At 31.3% G+C, this 18,257-nt stretch overlaps 1 protein-coding gene across 4 annotated transcripts; it reads right to left on the reverse strand.

Annotated features, from left to right (window-relative positions):
- Positions 1-15,000: 15,000 nt before the first annotated feature.
- On the reverse strand, positions 15,001-16,764 carry LOC126741026 (serine/threonine-protein kinase 33-like). 4 transcript variants are annotated; one of them, XM_050447290.1, is made up of 7 exons: positions 16,552-16,764; positions 16,312-16,489; positions 16,002-16,242; positions 15,774-15,944; positions 15,508-15,713; positions 15,287-15,451; positions 15,001-15,162 (listed from the first exon to the last, which is right to left on the reverse strand). In XM_050447290.1, the coding sequence occupies exons 1-7, from the start codon at positions 16,554-16,556 to the stop codon at positions 15,082-15,084; spliced, it is 1,047 nt and encodes a 348-aa protein (XP_050303247.1). In that variant the 5' UTR covers positions 16,557-16,764; the 3' UTR covers positions 15,001-15,081. The 4 variants fall into 4 exon arrangements, with proteins under 4 accessions (XP_050303247.1, XP_050303245.1, XP_050303246.1 ...); XM_050447288.1 differs by having other exon boundaries at positions 16,312-16,498; XM_050447289.1 differs by having other exon boundaries at positions 15,001-15,146; positions 16,312-16,498; positions 16,552-16,763.
- Between the last annotated feature and the right edge of the window lie 1,493 nt (positions 16,765-18,257).

Genomic DNA, 18,257 nt, shown 5'->3' on the forward strand with positions numbered 1-18,257 from the left:
GGTGCAAAGCATTTGCTTCATGGGGAATTTGATTTTGGCCGCTTCCCGACATACGAACGCGTCTTATCACATTCAGGATTTCCGTTCGTGCAATAAATTTTTGGTCTTCATTAAATTTTTTTAATGAAGGGAGTAGAGAAAAAAAGAAAATATTTATCTTCGTCAATTTCATTCTCTGTATCCTTTTTTTCCCTCAAAATCTGAAGCAGAGATTCCTCATATGTTTTCTGATGAGTTTTCTTTTGGTAAATTTTCTTTCTAGAATGGTCAGTCTTGGCTGCTCAAAGTAAAGATATTTCCTTCTCTTTTTAGCCCCAGAACCAGAGGCAATATTCTTTTGAGCATCGTAGATGCAAGCTTTTTCCAGCAGATTTTTCCATCTTTTTTGTAACTCTTTTGTGACCTAAAAAAACATTATGTATATGATATGATGTATAAAACATGATGTATATTAGACAATTTTTTTTTTAGGTATTTAGCAACGGGAAATAGCTTTGCATCACTACATTATGAATATTTACTTGGAATTACAACGATACGAAAAATTGTAAAAGACACATGTGAGAAACTTTGGGAATGTTTGGTGCCACTCTATATGCCAAAACCGGATCATGATGACTGGATAAGAGTTTCCAATGAGTTTAATGAGAAAACATAATTTCCCAATTGCATCGGAGCAGTAGACGGGAAACATATTAAAATAAAAAGACCTGATAAATCTGGGTCCGAATTTTTTAACTATAGGCATTGCAGATTCCAATTATAATTTTATATATGTTGAAGTAGGATCTTATGGATCGACAAGTGATTCCAACATATTTAAACAATCGGCATTTTCGCATTTGCTTGACAAGAAGGAATTAAATATTCCGAATGAAAAAAATCTTCCTAATGATGAAAATGGAAAAGCTATGCCGTTTGTGCTCGTGGGAGATGAAGCTTTTGCTCTCTCAAAATTCGTTTTGAGGCCATATCCAAGCAGAAATTTAACTGTTAAACAACGAATCTTTAATTATAGACTTTCGAGGGCACGTAGAATGATAGAATGTACATTTGGAATTTTAGCCAACAAGTGGCGTATACTCCACAGGCCTCTAGATACCCAAGTTGAATTTAGCGACTCCATTACAAAAGCATGCTGTATTTTACACAATTATGTGAGAAAACTTGATGGACTAAATTTTGAAGACACCTTTTATGAATGTCCATTGGAAGATATTCCTGCTCTTGGACTAAGGAGCAACAATGAAGGGTATACAGTTAGAGATTATATTGCAAATTACTTTATTTCTCGTCAAGGGTCTGTTCCTTGGCAATATTGGCATAAATTTATGTTCTGGTCTTTTGTGAATATACAGGGTGTTTTTTAAGTTGAGGTTTTTCTTTTAACACTAAGTATATAGAACGCAAGAAAATAAGAACTTTTATAAGAATAAAATTTTGTCTTAAATTGTCTTGTTTCTGAGATACTGGGTCTTCACGTTTTACATTTTGCTAACTTAAACACACTGTATTTTGGAGGAAAGCAATTTCGATGATAAAAAATGTGATTATAAAAAACTTTATTTTTTATTTAAATGCAATGAATATTTTTATTATTTGGCAGAACAAAAATTTTTAATTTTTTAGGCCATTTTTATTTAACATGTTTTTTCATTCATAACCGAGAAATCGATTGTTAAAAAAAAAACTTTTATAATTTGTACTTTAAAAACGACATTTTGTAGGTCAAAATAAGAACAAAAGTTCCTATAAACAGATGACCTAAATTGCTTAGTCTCCTAGCAAAATGAAAAATTTTTACACCCTGTATCTCAGAATCAAGACCTTTTTGGACAAAATTTTATTCTTATAAAAGTTTTTATTTTCTTACATTCTATATAGTGTTAAAATGTAAACCCCAAATTTAAAAACACCCTGTATATGTTTGAATAATTCTGTAGGTATGTTGAATCTGTGACTTGATAAACATAAAATAATTTGGTAAAACTTACCTTTTTCATTCTTTTCCTTATCCCCAAGTTCATTCCAATTCTCAATGAATTTTTCACATAATTCAGTCCATAATTTTTTCTTTAGATTTTTATCTGAATATTCTTTTTGTTTCGTATTGTACAATGCTGGTCGTTTTTCGACTTCAGTAATAAACAATTCAACATCTATAGCAGCCATTTTTGTTGTAATTTGCCGGCTTATCGACAAATATTAACTACAAAGCAACTTTTTTCAAAGCAAATCACCAGTGAGCGCGATCCCGTTTAAAACAAGCTTGTTCTATTTTATCAGCACCTGTTTCGTCTCTCAAAGAATCCAACAGGTTGGAATTTTTTAGTTGCCGCAACTAAATAATCACCTGTGTGCGGCAGATCATAAATATTATTGTGTTCTATTTTTATGATTAATAAGTTGCCTATCTAAAGTTGCCAGTGTGCGGTAGGCCTTACCGTAATCATGGTTCGTATTACCGTAGATCGACTAAAGGACTTTTTCTTATATGAAGTGATAATAATAAAAGCGAACAACTTAAAATCTAAATTACATAATATATAATACAAATGTTTTGTAAAAGATACATTATAAACTCCATCTTGTACAGGATGTCCCAAATTCGAGGGTGACCATTGGAATCTCGGAAACCGTAAGAGTTACGGGGTGGGTTAAATAGAGGCAAAGTTGCGCAATGAGCTTGGAAACGACAATTCGATTATTTTTTAGTAAAAAAGAGCAGGCTGCAACTTAAATTTAGCAATTTATTTCAGTTCCCTAGCATTTATAGTTACTTCACAATTAATTTTCAAAGTTCGAATAAATACGCCATGTTTAATTTTTTCCTTGTACCAACGCGGCCGGGATGATACGTCACAGGCGCCCAAGTGGACGCGACGACCGACGCTAGCATGTCGACCGCGCTTGCATATTATTATGCAAAAAAAAATTCAAATTCAAATTCAAATTTAAATTCAAATTCAAATTCAAATTCAAATTCAAATTCAAATTCAAATTCAAATTCAAATTCAAATTCAAATTCAAATTCAAATTCAAATTCAAATTCAAATTCAAATTCAAATTCAAATTCAAATTCAAATTCAAATTCAAATTCAAATTCAAATTCAAATTCAAATTCAAATTCAAATTCAAATTCAAATTCAAATTCTTTAAACATTATATCCATTTAACTTGAGACATCGCAATATCTCGAAAACTAACCGAAGATGTATGTAGAAAATGTTTTATATGAAGTTTGAATGGTTTCCAGGGGGCCATAAATTGACATCATTGGTTTGACCTTGAGTGGACGCCCACAAGGTCAACTTCACTTTTTTGCATAGAAACCTCTATTTTTTTTAATAGTATCTGATTTAGCGTTAAAAAATAAGTAACTTTCATCTGACACTTTTTTACATGCGACCTCTCCTTTTCAAAATATTAATTCTTCATTCTTTTACGAATTTTGTCCTTGACAATGACATTGGTCCTTTTAGGTAGTATCTGATGATCTATCAAAAGTAGTAAAAGTATCTTATGATAGAATTTTATTATCAACAGAATCGAAAACTTGATGATCAATGACGTCAATAGGGAATATTACCTAAGCCTATAAAAAAAATATACATTCAAGGGAGGAGGGAGGGGTGACATATAACGTATATTATATCGTATAAATAAATTACCATAATCTGTAAAAAATAAATATTCAAGGGCGAAATATAAAATATAAAAAATATTTTAACTCGTTCAAAAATTAGGCACAATTTTAGTAACAATATATATTTTTAACTGAAATTAAAACAAACTGGTTAAAAATTTAGATCCACTTGTTAAACGTGAATAACATATTAATAAATTCCTCAACGTATATTACGCGGATATTTTTTCCGATATTTATGATTCAAGTTTATCCAAAAATAAACCATCAAAAAAAATCCCTGGAATATATTTTTAACCCAATTTTCTTAAAAAGAATCACAGTCTCTTTGGCTAATTTTCACGCTACAACTATTACAAAATTAAATTATTTGACTTTTTTTTACACCTCTATCTTACTGACCACGTTGCTGACTTCTTTACGGATAAATTTCTCTGATTTCTTATAGTTTAAAAAAATATATATATTTTTTAAAAATTCCCTCAATTTTTTAAGAAATGAGCTTTTTCGTCGATATTAAGGCCAGAACTTCTCTACTACTTACTGATTTTTTTGTAGGCAAATGCTTCTTAAAAATATTCAACAAAACCTTATTTATTCATTAATTCTTCATTGTTAATTTCATTAGAAAAGTTTCAAAAATCAGAACCATACATATCCTCGGATAGGTATAAAAAAAAATAAAACAATTTAGTTGGAAAACTTGGTGTATTGGAAAAAAGGTTCACTAGACTGAACTAAAATATTGTGTGTCCGAATTATTTCCAATTTCACTGGACTAAGAAGTAAACAGTAACTTATAATGCACGCGAAAAGTGAAAGTAGAGGCGCACGCATCCTCTACTGACAGCGTGGAGTATTTCGGTGGGGGTCGGGTGGACTCGGGCGAGTGGAGGGGATAAGAACATTTTGCTCGACTTGGAAGGTACAGATCGTGCCTCAGTCTTGTTCGTGCATCGGTAGAAGTAAGTCGGAAGGAAATATTCTGTTTGTGTTGGTGATTTATAAGTGTATTTGCTTTTAATGTAGTGTGTTTTTATTGTGGTTCCTGTACAGTTGGAGGAGTAAAAGGTAAGTACTGAGTTTTTGTTTTACAATTGCATGCAATTTATTTTGTACTATAACATCGAAGCAAAAATTATCTGACAGTAAGAATATAATTTTTAATTAATACTTTAGTATCAAATTTATTGTGGATTTATTCGCTAAATTCACGTTTACATGAAAGCCCTAAGGGGTTGTAATACAAGTAACGTTGCTTTTTTAGGGATAATTTATTCGCTAAATTTCCACTTTTTAAAATCGTCAAACATTTTTCATAAGAAACTTAAATTTTTTTTTGCTCAAAAGTTTTTTGTGAATTTATTCGCTAAATTCACCTTTCAATAAAATTAATAAGGGGGTTAACATAAATAAATAAAAATTCTGTTATTCTCTTTTCAAAATATTTCGGTGAATTTATTCGCTAAATTCACACTCACAAGAAATCATTAAGGGGTTATAATACAAATACGGATTTTAATAAATTCAAATTTTTTTTTGAAACTTAAGGAAATTTATTCGCTAAATTTCCACTTTTTAAAACAATCAAACATTTTTATAGAAAAAATTTAATATTTTTTGTTTTTGCTTTTAATGTGGTGTGTTCTTATTGTGGTTTCTGTACAGTTGGAGGAGCAAAAGGTAAGTACTGAATTTTTCTTTTACAATTGCATGCCATTTATTTTGTGCAATAACATTGAAGCAAGTAAAATTCATATTTTATTAGTGGCAATTCTTGAGTAAACGCATTTGCTAAATTTACATGAAGAACATAATTAACATTTTAGTATCAAATTTATTGTGGATTTATTCGCTAAATTCACATTTACTTGAAAGGCCTAATTTATTTAAAAAAATGCTCTGAAAAGGAACGTGTTTTTTTAAGGGAAATTTATTCGCTAAATTTCCAACTTTTAAAGAGTAAAAGATTGAAAAGTTTTTGGTAAATTTATTCGCTAAATTTACATTTAAGCAACAAAACAATTCTGGTAACAGTAAAAGCAATTCAAACGTCTTAAATATGAATTACGGTTTATTTTATTTAATCGGAAAATTACGACTATAGAAATTCTAGGTAATTATTGTTAGTTATGCATGTTTATTTACGATTGGATATTGGATTCGTTTGCAGGGGGGAATAAAATAAATTATGTGCATTTATTCGCTAAATTCACATTTACATGTCAAGTCACTCAGGGGTTATAATACAATTATGGATTTTAATAAATTCTAATATTTTTTCTCAAAATTTTCTTGTGAATTTATTCGCTAAATTCACCTTTTAATAAAATTAATAAGGGGGTATTAACATATAAATAAAAATTCTCAAATTCTGTTTTAAAAATATTTCGGTGAATTTATTCGCTAAATTCACATTCACATGAAGTCACTAAGGGATTATAACACAATCACGGATTTTGATAAATTCTAATTTTTCATAGAAAAACTTTATTATTTTTCTCAAAATTTTTTTGTGAATTTATTCGCTAAATTCACATTTAAATAAAACTAATAAAGGGGTTAACATATAAATAAAAATTCTTTTATATTCTCTTTTCAAAATGTTCCGTTGAATTTATTCGCTAAATTCACATCTGCATGAAATCACTAAGGGGTTTTAATAAATTCTAATATTTTTGAAAATTTAAGGAAATTTATTCGCTAAATTTCCACCTTTTAAAATAGTCAAAAATTTTAATATATTTTCTCAAAACTTTTTTGTGAATTTATTCGCTAAATTCACTTTTTAATAAAACTAATAAGGGGGTTAAGATACAGATAAAAAACTCTCGCACTCTTTAAACTTTCTCGTGAATTTATTCGGTTAAATTCGCACTTAAACAAACCAGAAGCATAACCTCATACGTTCACCATGTCTGATGAATATCCCGTTTGTATTTGGTAAATATCCACGGTACTCGTGGCAATTTTATTCAAATCCGGGGTGTACATTTTGGACTTGGTGTAACTAAAAAGACTTAAGGGGTGTTGAGCCCTCGTTTAGGTACTACGGTACGTTGTAATTGCTCTGTAACAAGGGGCTTGCTGCCGAAATCCTCGACCTGGTGCTTTCATTCTTTTTTCTCTTATGGGGTTATGTTTCAATCGGGTTACTTTTCGAGGGTCATGGGAAATTTATTCGTTAAATTTCCGATTTATTAAAATGTCGTTCTCTGATTAGCTAAATGTGTATTTTAAACAAGACAGTCAAAAATTATTTGAACAAAATATGTATTGGCAGATTTATTCGTTAAATCTGTACCTCAAACTTATTTGATAAAAAGGGAATTTAGAATTTATTAAAATCTAAGGGGGTTTTCTATAGGAAATTTATGCGTTAAATTTCCTCTTTAATAAAATTTCTCTCTCTTTAAACAAGATCATGATAGTCGAGCATTATTTGAGTAAAATATGTATTGGCAGATTTATTCGTTAAATCTGTACCTCAAACTTATTTGATAAAAAGGGAATTTAGAATTTATTAAAATCCAGGGGGGTTTTCTATAGGAAATTTATGCGTTAAATTTTCTTTTTTAAATTACTTACTCTTCATATTATAGTTGAAATGAAACAGGGGTTCATAAAACTTAAATTTAACGGGATCTTAGTAAATTAATATCCAATCGTAGATAAGCAGCGAAGGTATTTGTGATGTATCGATTTCGTTTCGAATGTTAATTTTCATGATGTGAAAGCGCCATTTTTAGATTTTTTAAGAACAAGTAATTTTTCAGTTTCAGTTTGACTTATAACTTGACTTGACTTAACTCGACTTAACTAACTAACAAACACTTAAGCCCCTTGAAAATATTGACCAAGCATGTATCAGTGTGCTACCTTGAATAAAATTGACAAATCATGTATAAGTGTGCATTTTCCCTTGAAAATATTGACCAAGCATGTATCAGTGTGCTACCCTAAATAAAATTGACAAAGCATGTATAAGTGTGCATTCTCCCTTGAAAATATTGACAAATCATGTATAAGTGTGCATTCTCCCTTGAAAATATTGACCAAGCATGTATCAGTGTGCTACCCTGAATAAAATTGACAAATCATGTATAAGTGTGCATTTTCCCTTGAAAATATTGACAAAGCATGTATCAGTGTGCTTCCTTGAATAAAATTGACAAAGCATGTATAAGTGTGCATTTTCGCTTGAAAATATTGACAAAGCATGTATAAGTGTGCATTCTCCCTTGAAAATATTGACCAAGCATGTATCAGTGTGCTACCCTGAATAAAATTGACAAATCATGTATAAGTGTGCATTTTCCCTTGAAAATATTGACAAAGCATGTATCAGTGTGCTTCCTTGAATAAAATTGACAAAGCATGTATAAGTGTGCATTTTCGCTTGAAAATATTGACAAAGCATGTATAAGTGTGCATTCTCCCTTGAAAATATTGACCAAGCATGTATCAGTGTGCTACCCTGAATAAAATTGACAAATCATGTATAAGTGTGCATTTTCCCTTGAAAATATTGACAAAGCATGTATCAGTGTGCTTCCTTGAATAAAATTGACAAAGCATGTATAAGTGTGCATTCTCCCTTGAAAATATTGACCAAGCATGTATCAGTGTGCTACTCTGAATAAAATTGACAAAGCATGTATCAGTGTGCTACCCTGAATAAAATTGACAAATCATGTATAAGTGTCCATTTTCCCTTGAAAATATTGACCAAGCATGTATCAGTGTGCTACCCTGAATAAAATTGACAAAGCATGTATCAGTGTGCTACCCTGAATAAAATTGACAAATCATGTATAAGTGTCCATTTTCCCTTGAAAATATTGACCAAGCATGTATCAGTGTGCTTCCTTGAATAAAATTGACAAAGCATGTATAAGTGTGCATTTTCCCTTGAAATATTGACCAACCATGTGTCAGTGTGCTACCCTGAATAAAATTGACAAAGCATGTATAAGTGTGCATTCTCCCTTGAAAATATTGACAAATCATGTATAAGTGTGCATTCTCCCTTGAAAATATTGACCAAGCATGTATCAGTGTGCTACCCTGAATAAAATTGACAAATCATGTATAAGTGTGCATTTTCCCTTGAAAATATTGACAAAGCATGTATCAGTGTGCTTCCTTGAATAAAATTGACAAAGCATGTATAAGTGTGCATTTTCGCTTGAAAATATTGACAAAGCATGTATAAGTGTGCATTCTCCCTTGAAAATATTGACCAAGCATGTATCAGTGTGCTACCCTGAATAAAATTGACAAATCATGTATAAGTGTGCATTTTCCCTTGAAAATATTGACAAAGCATGTATCAGTGTGCTTCCTTGAATAAAATTGACAAAGCATGTATAAGTGTGCATTCTCCCTTGAAAATATTGACCAAGCATGTATCAGTGTGCTACTCTGAATAAAATTGACAAAGCATGTATCAGTGTGCTACCCTGAATAAAATTGACAAATCATGTATAAGTGTCCATTTTCCCTTGAAAATATTGACCAAGCATGTATCAGTGTGCTACCCTGAATAAAATTGACAAAGCATGTATCAGTGTGCTACCCTGAATAAAATTGACAAATCATGTATAAGTGTCCATTTTCCCTTGAAAATATTGACCAAGCATGTATCAGTGTGCTTCCTTGAATAAAATTGACAAAGCATGTATAAGTGTGCATTTTCCCTTGAAATATTGACCAACCATGTGTCAGTGTGCTACCCTGAATAAAATTGACAAAGCATGTATAAGTGTGCATTCTCCCTTGAAAATATTGACAAATCATGTATAAGTGTGCATTCTCCCTTGAAAATATTGACCAAGCATGTATCAGTGTGCTACCCTGAATAAAATTGACAAATCATGTATAAGTGTGCATTTTCCCTTGAAAATATTGACAAAGCATGTATCAGTGTGCTTCCTTGAATAAAATTGACAAAGCATGTATAAGTGTGCATTTTCGCTTGAAAATATTGACAAAGCATGTATAAGTGTGCATTCTCCCTTGAAAATATTGACCAAGCATGTATCAGTGTGCTTCCTTGAATAAAATTGACAAAGCATGTATAAGTGTGCATTTTCCCTTGAAATATTGACCAACCATGTGTCAGTGTGCTACCCTGAATAAAATTGACAAAGCATGTATAAGTGTGCATTCTCCCTTGAAAATATTGACAAATCATGTATAAGTGTGCATTCTCCCTTGAAAATATTGACCAAGCATGTATCAGTGTGCTACCCTGAATAAAATTGACAAATCATGTATAAGTGTGCATTTTCCCTTGAAAATATTGACAAAGCATGTATCAGTGTGCTTCCTTGAATAAAATTGACAAAGCATGTATAAGTGTGCATTTTCGCTTGAAAATATTGACAAAGCATGTATAAGTGTGCATTCTCCCTTGAAAATATTGACCAAGCATGTATCAGTGTGCTACCCTGAATAAAATTGACAAAGCATGTATAAGTGTGCATTTTCCCTGAATTTTTGACTTAGAGGAATGTTTTTTAGTGGGTCGGGGCTGGAAAAAGCCTCAACCCCACACTACCCCGGGCCGGCCCGGGGTGTCTGTTTGCAGATTTTTTTAACCTCTCTAAAAAATAAAAAAAAAAAAAAAAGATGGTAAGTATGTTTAAGGCAACTCCAAAGGACCAACGTTTGGCTCAACTTTGACGTCTTCAATAAAAGAAGAGGAGAAGAAGCAACATAGGACGCACAGTAAGTGGGACAGGGACTAAACTGATTAAACTCATGTCCAAGCAAAGATCATAAATCAAAAATCAGATTAGATGGATGTTTGAAAATTGGTATATAGATTCTTCAGTTAGTTTGATTGGAAACCTATTTCAGCTTTGTACTAAAAAAAAAAGTTTTTTTGAAAATTGTTAATATTTTACAAAACGTCTATAGCTCAAAAAGTGCCTGGAATAAAGAAAACAACTTCTTTCTAAAACTCAAAGAATCCCTTTGTATTTGAAATTATTGGGAAAGAATTTTCTAATTAACTCGTAAAAACTATGTCAAGAATAGTAAAAATTTGCCCCAACCAAAACTCTGCCGTGGTTATTAAAAGAGCGAATGTTACAAATTACAGTTTTAAGAAAAACGCACTTAAAGTTTTTGCATATTTAATAATTCAATAACTTATTTATTAAGTAATATTTTGGCATGATTTTTTTTTAAATGTTTTCCCCCAAACGTATCTTACCCTTTGTTTAAATAAAAATTAACTCCTTTATTTAAATAATAATATCAAAAAAGGAAAACGAATGTTTCCTCGTTTTTATATTTAAGCCACCGTTCTTAGCAAAAGAGCGCATGTAACATACAAAGCACATTCGCCCTTTTTATTAAACAGTATATTGGTGGAATTAATGTCACCGTTTTAAGAAAAAAAGAGCGAATGTTTAGTATTAAATTTATTAATTTTAAATTAGTATGCATTAACGGAATAAAAACTCAAAAAAAGGAAAGTTTTAACTTTTATTAATATTTAACAAATATTTTTGCTAATAAAATTAACATAGAAAAATACAAAACACGTATATATTTAGAAAAAAAAAATAACAAAAACTACATTTTAAGATAATTACTAACTGTAATTATTTTAAACGTGTGAGTACATAGTATGTATATAAACTTAAAAACTTTGGTTACTTACTCTAAAATATAAGCAAACATTATCTCTACTGTTTATTCGTCAAGTGAACCTGATTACGGACTGGCAAATTGAGCCAGAATGCGCGTTTGTGTTCGGGCATTAATTTCAATACATTTTTATTTAGTTTCTCCTTTCGATCAAAAAATATACCCTTATCATTTTCAGGGACTGGAGGCTTAGTAATTACAACATTTTGAGGTTGTAATTTTTTTGCAAGGCACATCAGTGATTCTTCATTACCATCATTGTAACTTGTTTTAAAAAACAAATTTTTGGACCCTCTTTTTACTGTAACCACTTTCATATCCTTTATTAAAATTTGAGCGTTGTTTTTATCCATTTTTTTGTATTTGGTAATTAGAAATATGGACCGGCCATTTCCTAAAATCATTGCGAGTCATTGTTTTAAGTACAGGTTGCGTCTTTGATGCAAATTGAACACAATCGCAAAAATCTTTAAAATTGTAAACATACTTTTTTTCTCTTAGTTTTTTTTTCAACCAGATGGATAAAAATATGACCCTTTTCAAAATACCAAAAAGATATGGTCTCAGAATTTATCTCGGTACTATTAATTAAATAGATTAGATAGGAAAACAGACACCAGTTTTTGTTCTGTGACTGGCAGTTATCACACCATATAACAATGTTCTTATAATCTCTGGCATATTCGGTAAAAAAGGCATTGTAGGTGCTGATTATATCCTCCTTTTTGCGACCTGACACGGCCTCATGCCAAACCGTAGAGAAGGGAGGTTTATTTTGACAAAAATGAAAAACGATTAATCGAGGTGTAAAAATTACTTCTTTACATATCCAGCCTCGGAAGCATGATAACCTTCTGCAAATCAACAGCAACATGTAACTCGTTTTCTTTATTTGCGCTTTTTTCGCTTTCCTTATATAATTGTCGCGCTTGAGATGCGTTTTTAATTTGAACTGCGTATTTCTGGCAATTTTCACAATCAGGAGATTCTTCATTAGAATGTTAAATTTTTTGTGTATTTTGTTTTCGGCACACATTTCACATTCCTCATGACCAAGATGTGTAAACGATATGTTCAGTACGTTAGTCACAATATGTCGATAGGTAGGGTAGCTGTGCCTGCGTTAGATCCATAAATTGCTGTAAACCTTTAATGCATAGCTGTGATGCTTAAATCGCTCGGTAAGTAAATTTTGTTTGAAGCATGCTCCCTACGATAATGTGAAATCGTAGGACAAAAGGACATTATGTGTTCTTTTATTTGGTAAACATTTACTGTTTTCTTATGGTTGTTGTGTGTTCCTCTTTTGTCCTGAGGGGGAGATAAGAACTTGTACAAAGAACCATTATTTTCTTTAAATCCCAAAGTAGAAATTTTGGCAAACCTTGACAAGCACTTTTTCATTGTTTTTAAAAAAATATTGGTGTGTGTTTTCTCTCCTGGATGTCTGTCCGGTTAATTTTTTTCTTCTTTTTATTTTGACCGTTTCGCAGGTCATGTTCACAAAGGTTTTTCGACCCTCATGATCCAAATTCCAAAAGTCTTGAGGTATTTTATCTAAGCATTTGTTGCGACATTTACATGACTCTTGAACTTTATATGACTGAATTTTTTGGGCTTTTTTTTAATTTTGTCCCTTTTGAATGCAAATACATTTTTCTCTTCCTTGTCCCTGGTAAATTTCAGTGCTGCTGAAATTTTTTTTGAAGTTATTTTCGACGGTACTTAAGGTGGTTAAATTGTAGTCTGGAGTTTTGCGGTCGGAGCAGTTGTTGGACTGATTGGAGCTGATTGTTCGGTGGTCTCGGTCGTCGTATTAATCTGGGTCACTTTCCATATTTATTAAACCATCATCTGTAATTTAATAAAATTAATGTAATAATATGATTGTATATCAATATTAATTTGTAATAATATTTATACCCTTATTAAAAAAGCTTCTGCAGTTAGTTTCTTTTTCAAAAAGGTCACTTTAGATTATTTAAAGACGTGTCGAGAAGTTCGTCAGGCATATCCTTCATGAGGGATTGATCAAAATGGTCCCGAGATGATACATTTTGCATGTTCATATCATTTTCCGTAGACTGATCTCGAATCGAAAAGTTTTGATTTGTTTTGACGAATGATTTTTGGGTAGCAACATTGGGGTTGTTAGCTTGATTTTTCACTCGTACCATTTCCAAAATGGCTAAGGATCTTTTACTGCCAGATGGAATTGAAATCTAAAATAAAAGCAAAAAAAAGTTAAATATAAATTGATTTTTAATTTTGTATATTATTACTTTAATGGATTCTATGCAAAATACCAAAAACTTTAATGTATCACATGTCATACTTTATATTATAATTGTTTCTAATATACGGGGTGTTCAAATTTGCACCTTTCATTACTTTTAGAGGCTCTAGAGCCAATTATATTAAAGATAGGGAAAAACGGATTTCACTTTTTCGTCTTAACTTTTTAAGACCTTTAATTTGAGATACATATCAAATTAAAAGTATTAAAAAGTTAATATAGGAAAGTGAAATCCGTTTTTCTCTATCTTTAACAGAAATAGCTCTAGAGCCTCTTAAAGTAATAAAAAGTGCAATTTTGAACACCCTGTATATTAACAACAATAATAATGTAAAGTATAACATGTAATACAATAAAAATCTTGAAATTTCGTGTAGAATCTAAAAAAATAATAATATGCAGTGTGTCCCATTTAAAATTTAAATGTTTTGGTTGTGTCCAGCAATTTCTGGACACCCCGGACAATATTTTCGGACGGTTTAGGAAAAAATTTTGCATTTAAACTTTTTTTCCATCTTATATACCAAAGCCACCAGGAGCTGTCTAATTATTAAGAACAAGCCTGGACAGATCAAAGCTCGCCGGTAGGAAAATAAAATAACTATAACAATATTTTTACTAAATATAATAAATGATACTTACCCTTTTTGCCATTTTGTAAACTAAATTATCAAAAAAATCACCTTAACACAAACTGAATATAAAAAAACATCCTTTTCCCTAAGAGTGATGAATAGCTACTACTAACCAATAATAAACAAGCCACAAAAACATTTGCTTTAGGGTAAAAAGGCGCAGTACTCCGGAATATTAGGAAAGAAGAGCGAATGTCCACAGGAAAAAAGGTGTTAAGCGAATGTCTCATTTCCGCGTGGTATAATGTTAAAGAAAAACAGCGAAAGTGCAATTTTTTGTTACATTCGCTCTTTTATCTAAACATTAGATCTTTTAAAGTCAGAGATTCGCCAAATTTTGTTACGTTCGCTGTTCTTTCTTGAGTTTATAAGCTAAAAATGGGTAGTAAGTAACATTCGCTTTTTTTCACATAAAAATTTTTTAAAAAAATAAAAAAAGTACAAAAAAATTATCCTTTATTGATGTAGATTTTAAAAATATAAAAAAGTCAAAAATCGAAAAATTGTAACATTCGCTCTTTTTAATAACCACGGCAGAACTGTATTTACCCCAATGTCCATCCTCAGAAGGTTTTCTATACAAGTCTGAAAAAATTATGGAAATATTCCAGGTAGTTATAAATTTATACCCCCAAAATGTCTCTTTGAACCTTGCATGACAAAATTGTCTTGAAAAAGTGTTTGAGATACAAGAGCTTATTAGGAAAGAAATATAAAATGTTATAAAATCACAAAAAAATACTTTCAAAGATTTCAATGTGTAACATCAATTTATTATTGTTGTATAACTACAATAAAACAGAATATATATACATATATAAGTATGCTTAGACTCCTACTCTTTATTTTTCGATATTAATCTTGCATTGGAATGTTCCATTAATAACAGACCGTCGGCCACGATGCTCTAAAGAATCGGAAACCTTTATTGTAATAAAATTTGGGGACTGTCTTATAACTATTAAATAAGACTAATAAAAGATTGCCTGAAACCCTCAAGGGGTAACCAAAACCGGTGATTTTTGAATTAAAAAATAAAATACTTACCAAACCCCTGGCTCTGGAGGGTGCCGGGGCATTTTCGTGCCGAAATTGCTTCATCATATCGACAATATTCTGGTCTTTGCCCCGATTACCTTTACTGCGTCTATTATTAAGCCAGTCGTTATTTTTTAATTGTAAAGCGGTCATTCTTTGAACCGGATCCTTTTTCTTGACATAAAAATCGTGATTAATTATTAAATATTAACAGACCGAGAACTCATTACCAAAACTGAAGTAAGTAGCTCTATAGCCTCGGGACTAATACCCTCATTATCATAATCAGGCTCTTCGTAGCAAATTTTCTGCATTAAGGCGTCGTCAGTTTTGGCATGAAACGGGTTTCGGCCGTACAACATCATGTAGAGGATGATCCCGATGGCCCACACGTCGCACAATTCACTATAGGTTTTCATTTGGAGGATTTCTGGAGCTAATAAATATTTTTAATCATTACACCATAGGTTATTGTTTGAAGATGAATTGTACTGACGCATGTAAGTAATGGTGCCGCAATAGTCGCTCATTAAACTTTTCACTCCGACCCCGCTTTTAACTATGCTCAAGCCAAAATCGGTCAATTTAATGAAATATTCCTCCTTGTCTTGGGTCGGGGGGTCGGCAAGTAGAATGTTCTCCATTTTAACATCTCTGTGGACAATATCTAGGAGATCCTTAATTAAGAATCTATATAAGTCTCTAATAAACGTAAATAACATACCGTTTGCGTGTAAATATGCGATTGCATCAGACAGCTGCAGTATGACCTTTTTACTGACTTTCTCTGAAAAAGGTCTTTTTTCACAATAAACATGGAATAGCTCCTCTTTGCAATATTCCAGAACCATGTATATTTTTTTGGGCGATTCGTATACTCTATCAAGATATATGATGTTTATGTGATCAACTACTTTTAGGATCTTTATTTCTCTGTCTACTTCAGTAAGTTTGCTGGTCCCCGCCTGAAAAAATGAATAAATAAGGATAGGGAGATTTCATATAAAACCCATCGGTTGTTTTAACTTTCTTACAATATTTTTATGTACAATTTTAATAGCCCACGTCTTCCTGTTGGCTTTCTCAATGCCCATCACCACCACACCGAAGGAGCCATGGCCGATTTCTTGTTTAAAATCGTAAATGGCATACACTTTGCTTCCTTCGGAGATTTTTAAATGTTTTATACCGCGATCTTTTAAGCGTAAATTGCTGATGGTACTATAAGAGTAATGATACTACAACCACAGCAAGGATAATTAAGAAAAACTTACTCCATTATTGTCCCTTTAAGGAATCAGTTGCTGGTGTAATTATAACCCATTTTGTATCGATGAATTATTGACGATATTTGGGTTATTTACTATAATAGTTATTGATTAAAGTGGTTTTATTAATAAAAATGTAAAAGTAGGATTTTCCTGTGTAATTGAGAATATATTTTATTATTTTGGTTTTCAGTATAGAAAATTTAAAAACGTCAATGTCAAATTTTGACAGCTGTCAATTCAAATACTCAATTGCGTTACCGGTAATGATCAGCTGGCGCCCCTTACAGGCAACCCGCTCGACATCTCGTTTAAAAAAACCCCTTTTATTTCAACTATTATTATTATATGTAATAATAACGCATTTATTATTGAAAGGAAAGAAGTAAGCAAATAATCTTGCTATATTATTATTTACAGGATTTGCCAACGTTAATGTTCTCTCTCTCTCTCTGTTTCGGTGTACAGAGAGAGAGAGTATTTCTAGATTATTAGTATTACTAGATTTGTTTTACCTTTTGAACTAGATGTCAAAAAGAAACGTCAATGTCAAAAGTGACAGTTGCCAATTCAAAACTTAAACTTCTTGTTTAAGTCCACCGCCTTTTATTTAAATTATTATTTCTTGTAATATTACCGCTTTCATTAGTAGAAAGTAACAGTAAGCATGTAAGTTCATTATATTATTATTGTTTGGAGGATTTGCAAACGTCAGTGTCAAAAGTGACAGCTGCCAATTCAAATATTAAGCGCATTCGGTCATGACTGACTACGTCACCGGTAATGATCGGTTGATTCCGCTTATAGGCAACCCGCTCGACTTCTTATTTAAAAAAAAACTCTATTCATTTTAATTATTAGTATTATTTATTTAAGTTTTTATGATTAAAAGAATAAAGGTAAGCTAATAATTCAGTAATATAACTTAATTATAATTATTCGTTAAACGTCAATGTCAAAAATGACAGCTGCCAATTCAAATACTGGGCGCTTTCTATCGTAACCGGTTAATGCTACCTATAGACAACACGCTTGACTTATTTTAAGAAGTACCACGTTTTATTTAAATAATTATCATTTATTGTAATAATAGCGCATTTATTAATAGAAAAATAAGCAAATAGTTTCGCTATATTACTATAGTTTATGATTTGCAAACGTCTAAAGTGACAGCTGTCAGTTCAATTATCCAGCTACGTTACCGGTAATGAGTCCGCTTCTAGGCAACTTGCTCGACTTCTTGTTAAAAAAAAAAAACACCTTTCATTTAAATTATTAATATTTATTCTAATAATAGCGTTTTTATTAATAAAAGGATTAAACAAGTTATTCTGCTAAAATATTATAATTTAAAGGTTTGCAAACGTCAATGTCAAAAGTGACAAGCTGTCAATTCAAATACTAAGCTTTTTCCATGATAGCTGGTTGCGTTATCGGTTGATGCCGCTCGATAAGACTTTTCGTTAAAAAAAAAAACAAATTTTTCTCAAATTGTCTATTATCTAATGTAATAACATGGCTTTTGTTAACAGAAGGATAAAAGCAAAAAAGTAATTCTTCTATATTATATGACACTCTGAGCAAACGTCAATGTCAAATGTGACAGCTGTCACTTCAAATACTGAGCGTTTTCCATCACAACCGGTAATGATTGGTTTATAACGCTTATAGGCAATCCACTCGATTTTTTGTTAAACAATCATTTTTATTTA

The sequence above is a fragment of the Anthonomus grandis genome, chromosome 10, assembly GCF_022605725.1.
Source record: "Anthonomus grandis grandis chromosome 10, icAntGran1.3, whole genome shotgun sequence".
Taxonomy (NCBI): Eukaryota; Metazoa; Arthropoda; class Insecta; order Coleoptera; family Curculionidae; genus Anthonomus; species Anthonomus grandis.

What these genes read in the sequence shown, in the direction of transcription:
- LOC126741026 (XM_050447288.1), bottom strand. An exon ending in CGCATATTTACACGCAAACG is followed by an intron (nt 15,945 to 16,001) that starts GTATGTTATTTA and finishes AGGATCTCCTAG; the next exon opens with ATATTGTCCACAGAGATGTT. An exon ending in CCTCCAGAGCCAGGGGTTTG is followed by an intron (nt 15,163 to 15,286) that starts GTAAGTATTTTA and finishes ATTACAATAAAG; the next exon opens with GTTTCCGATTCTTTAGAGCA.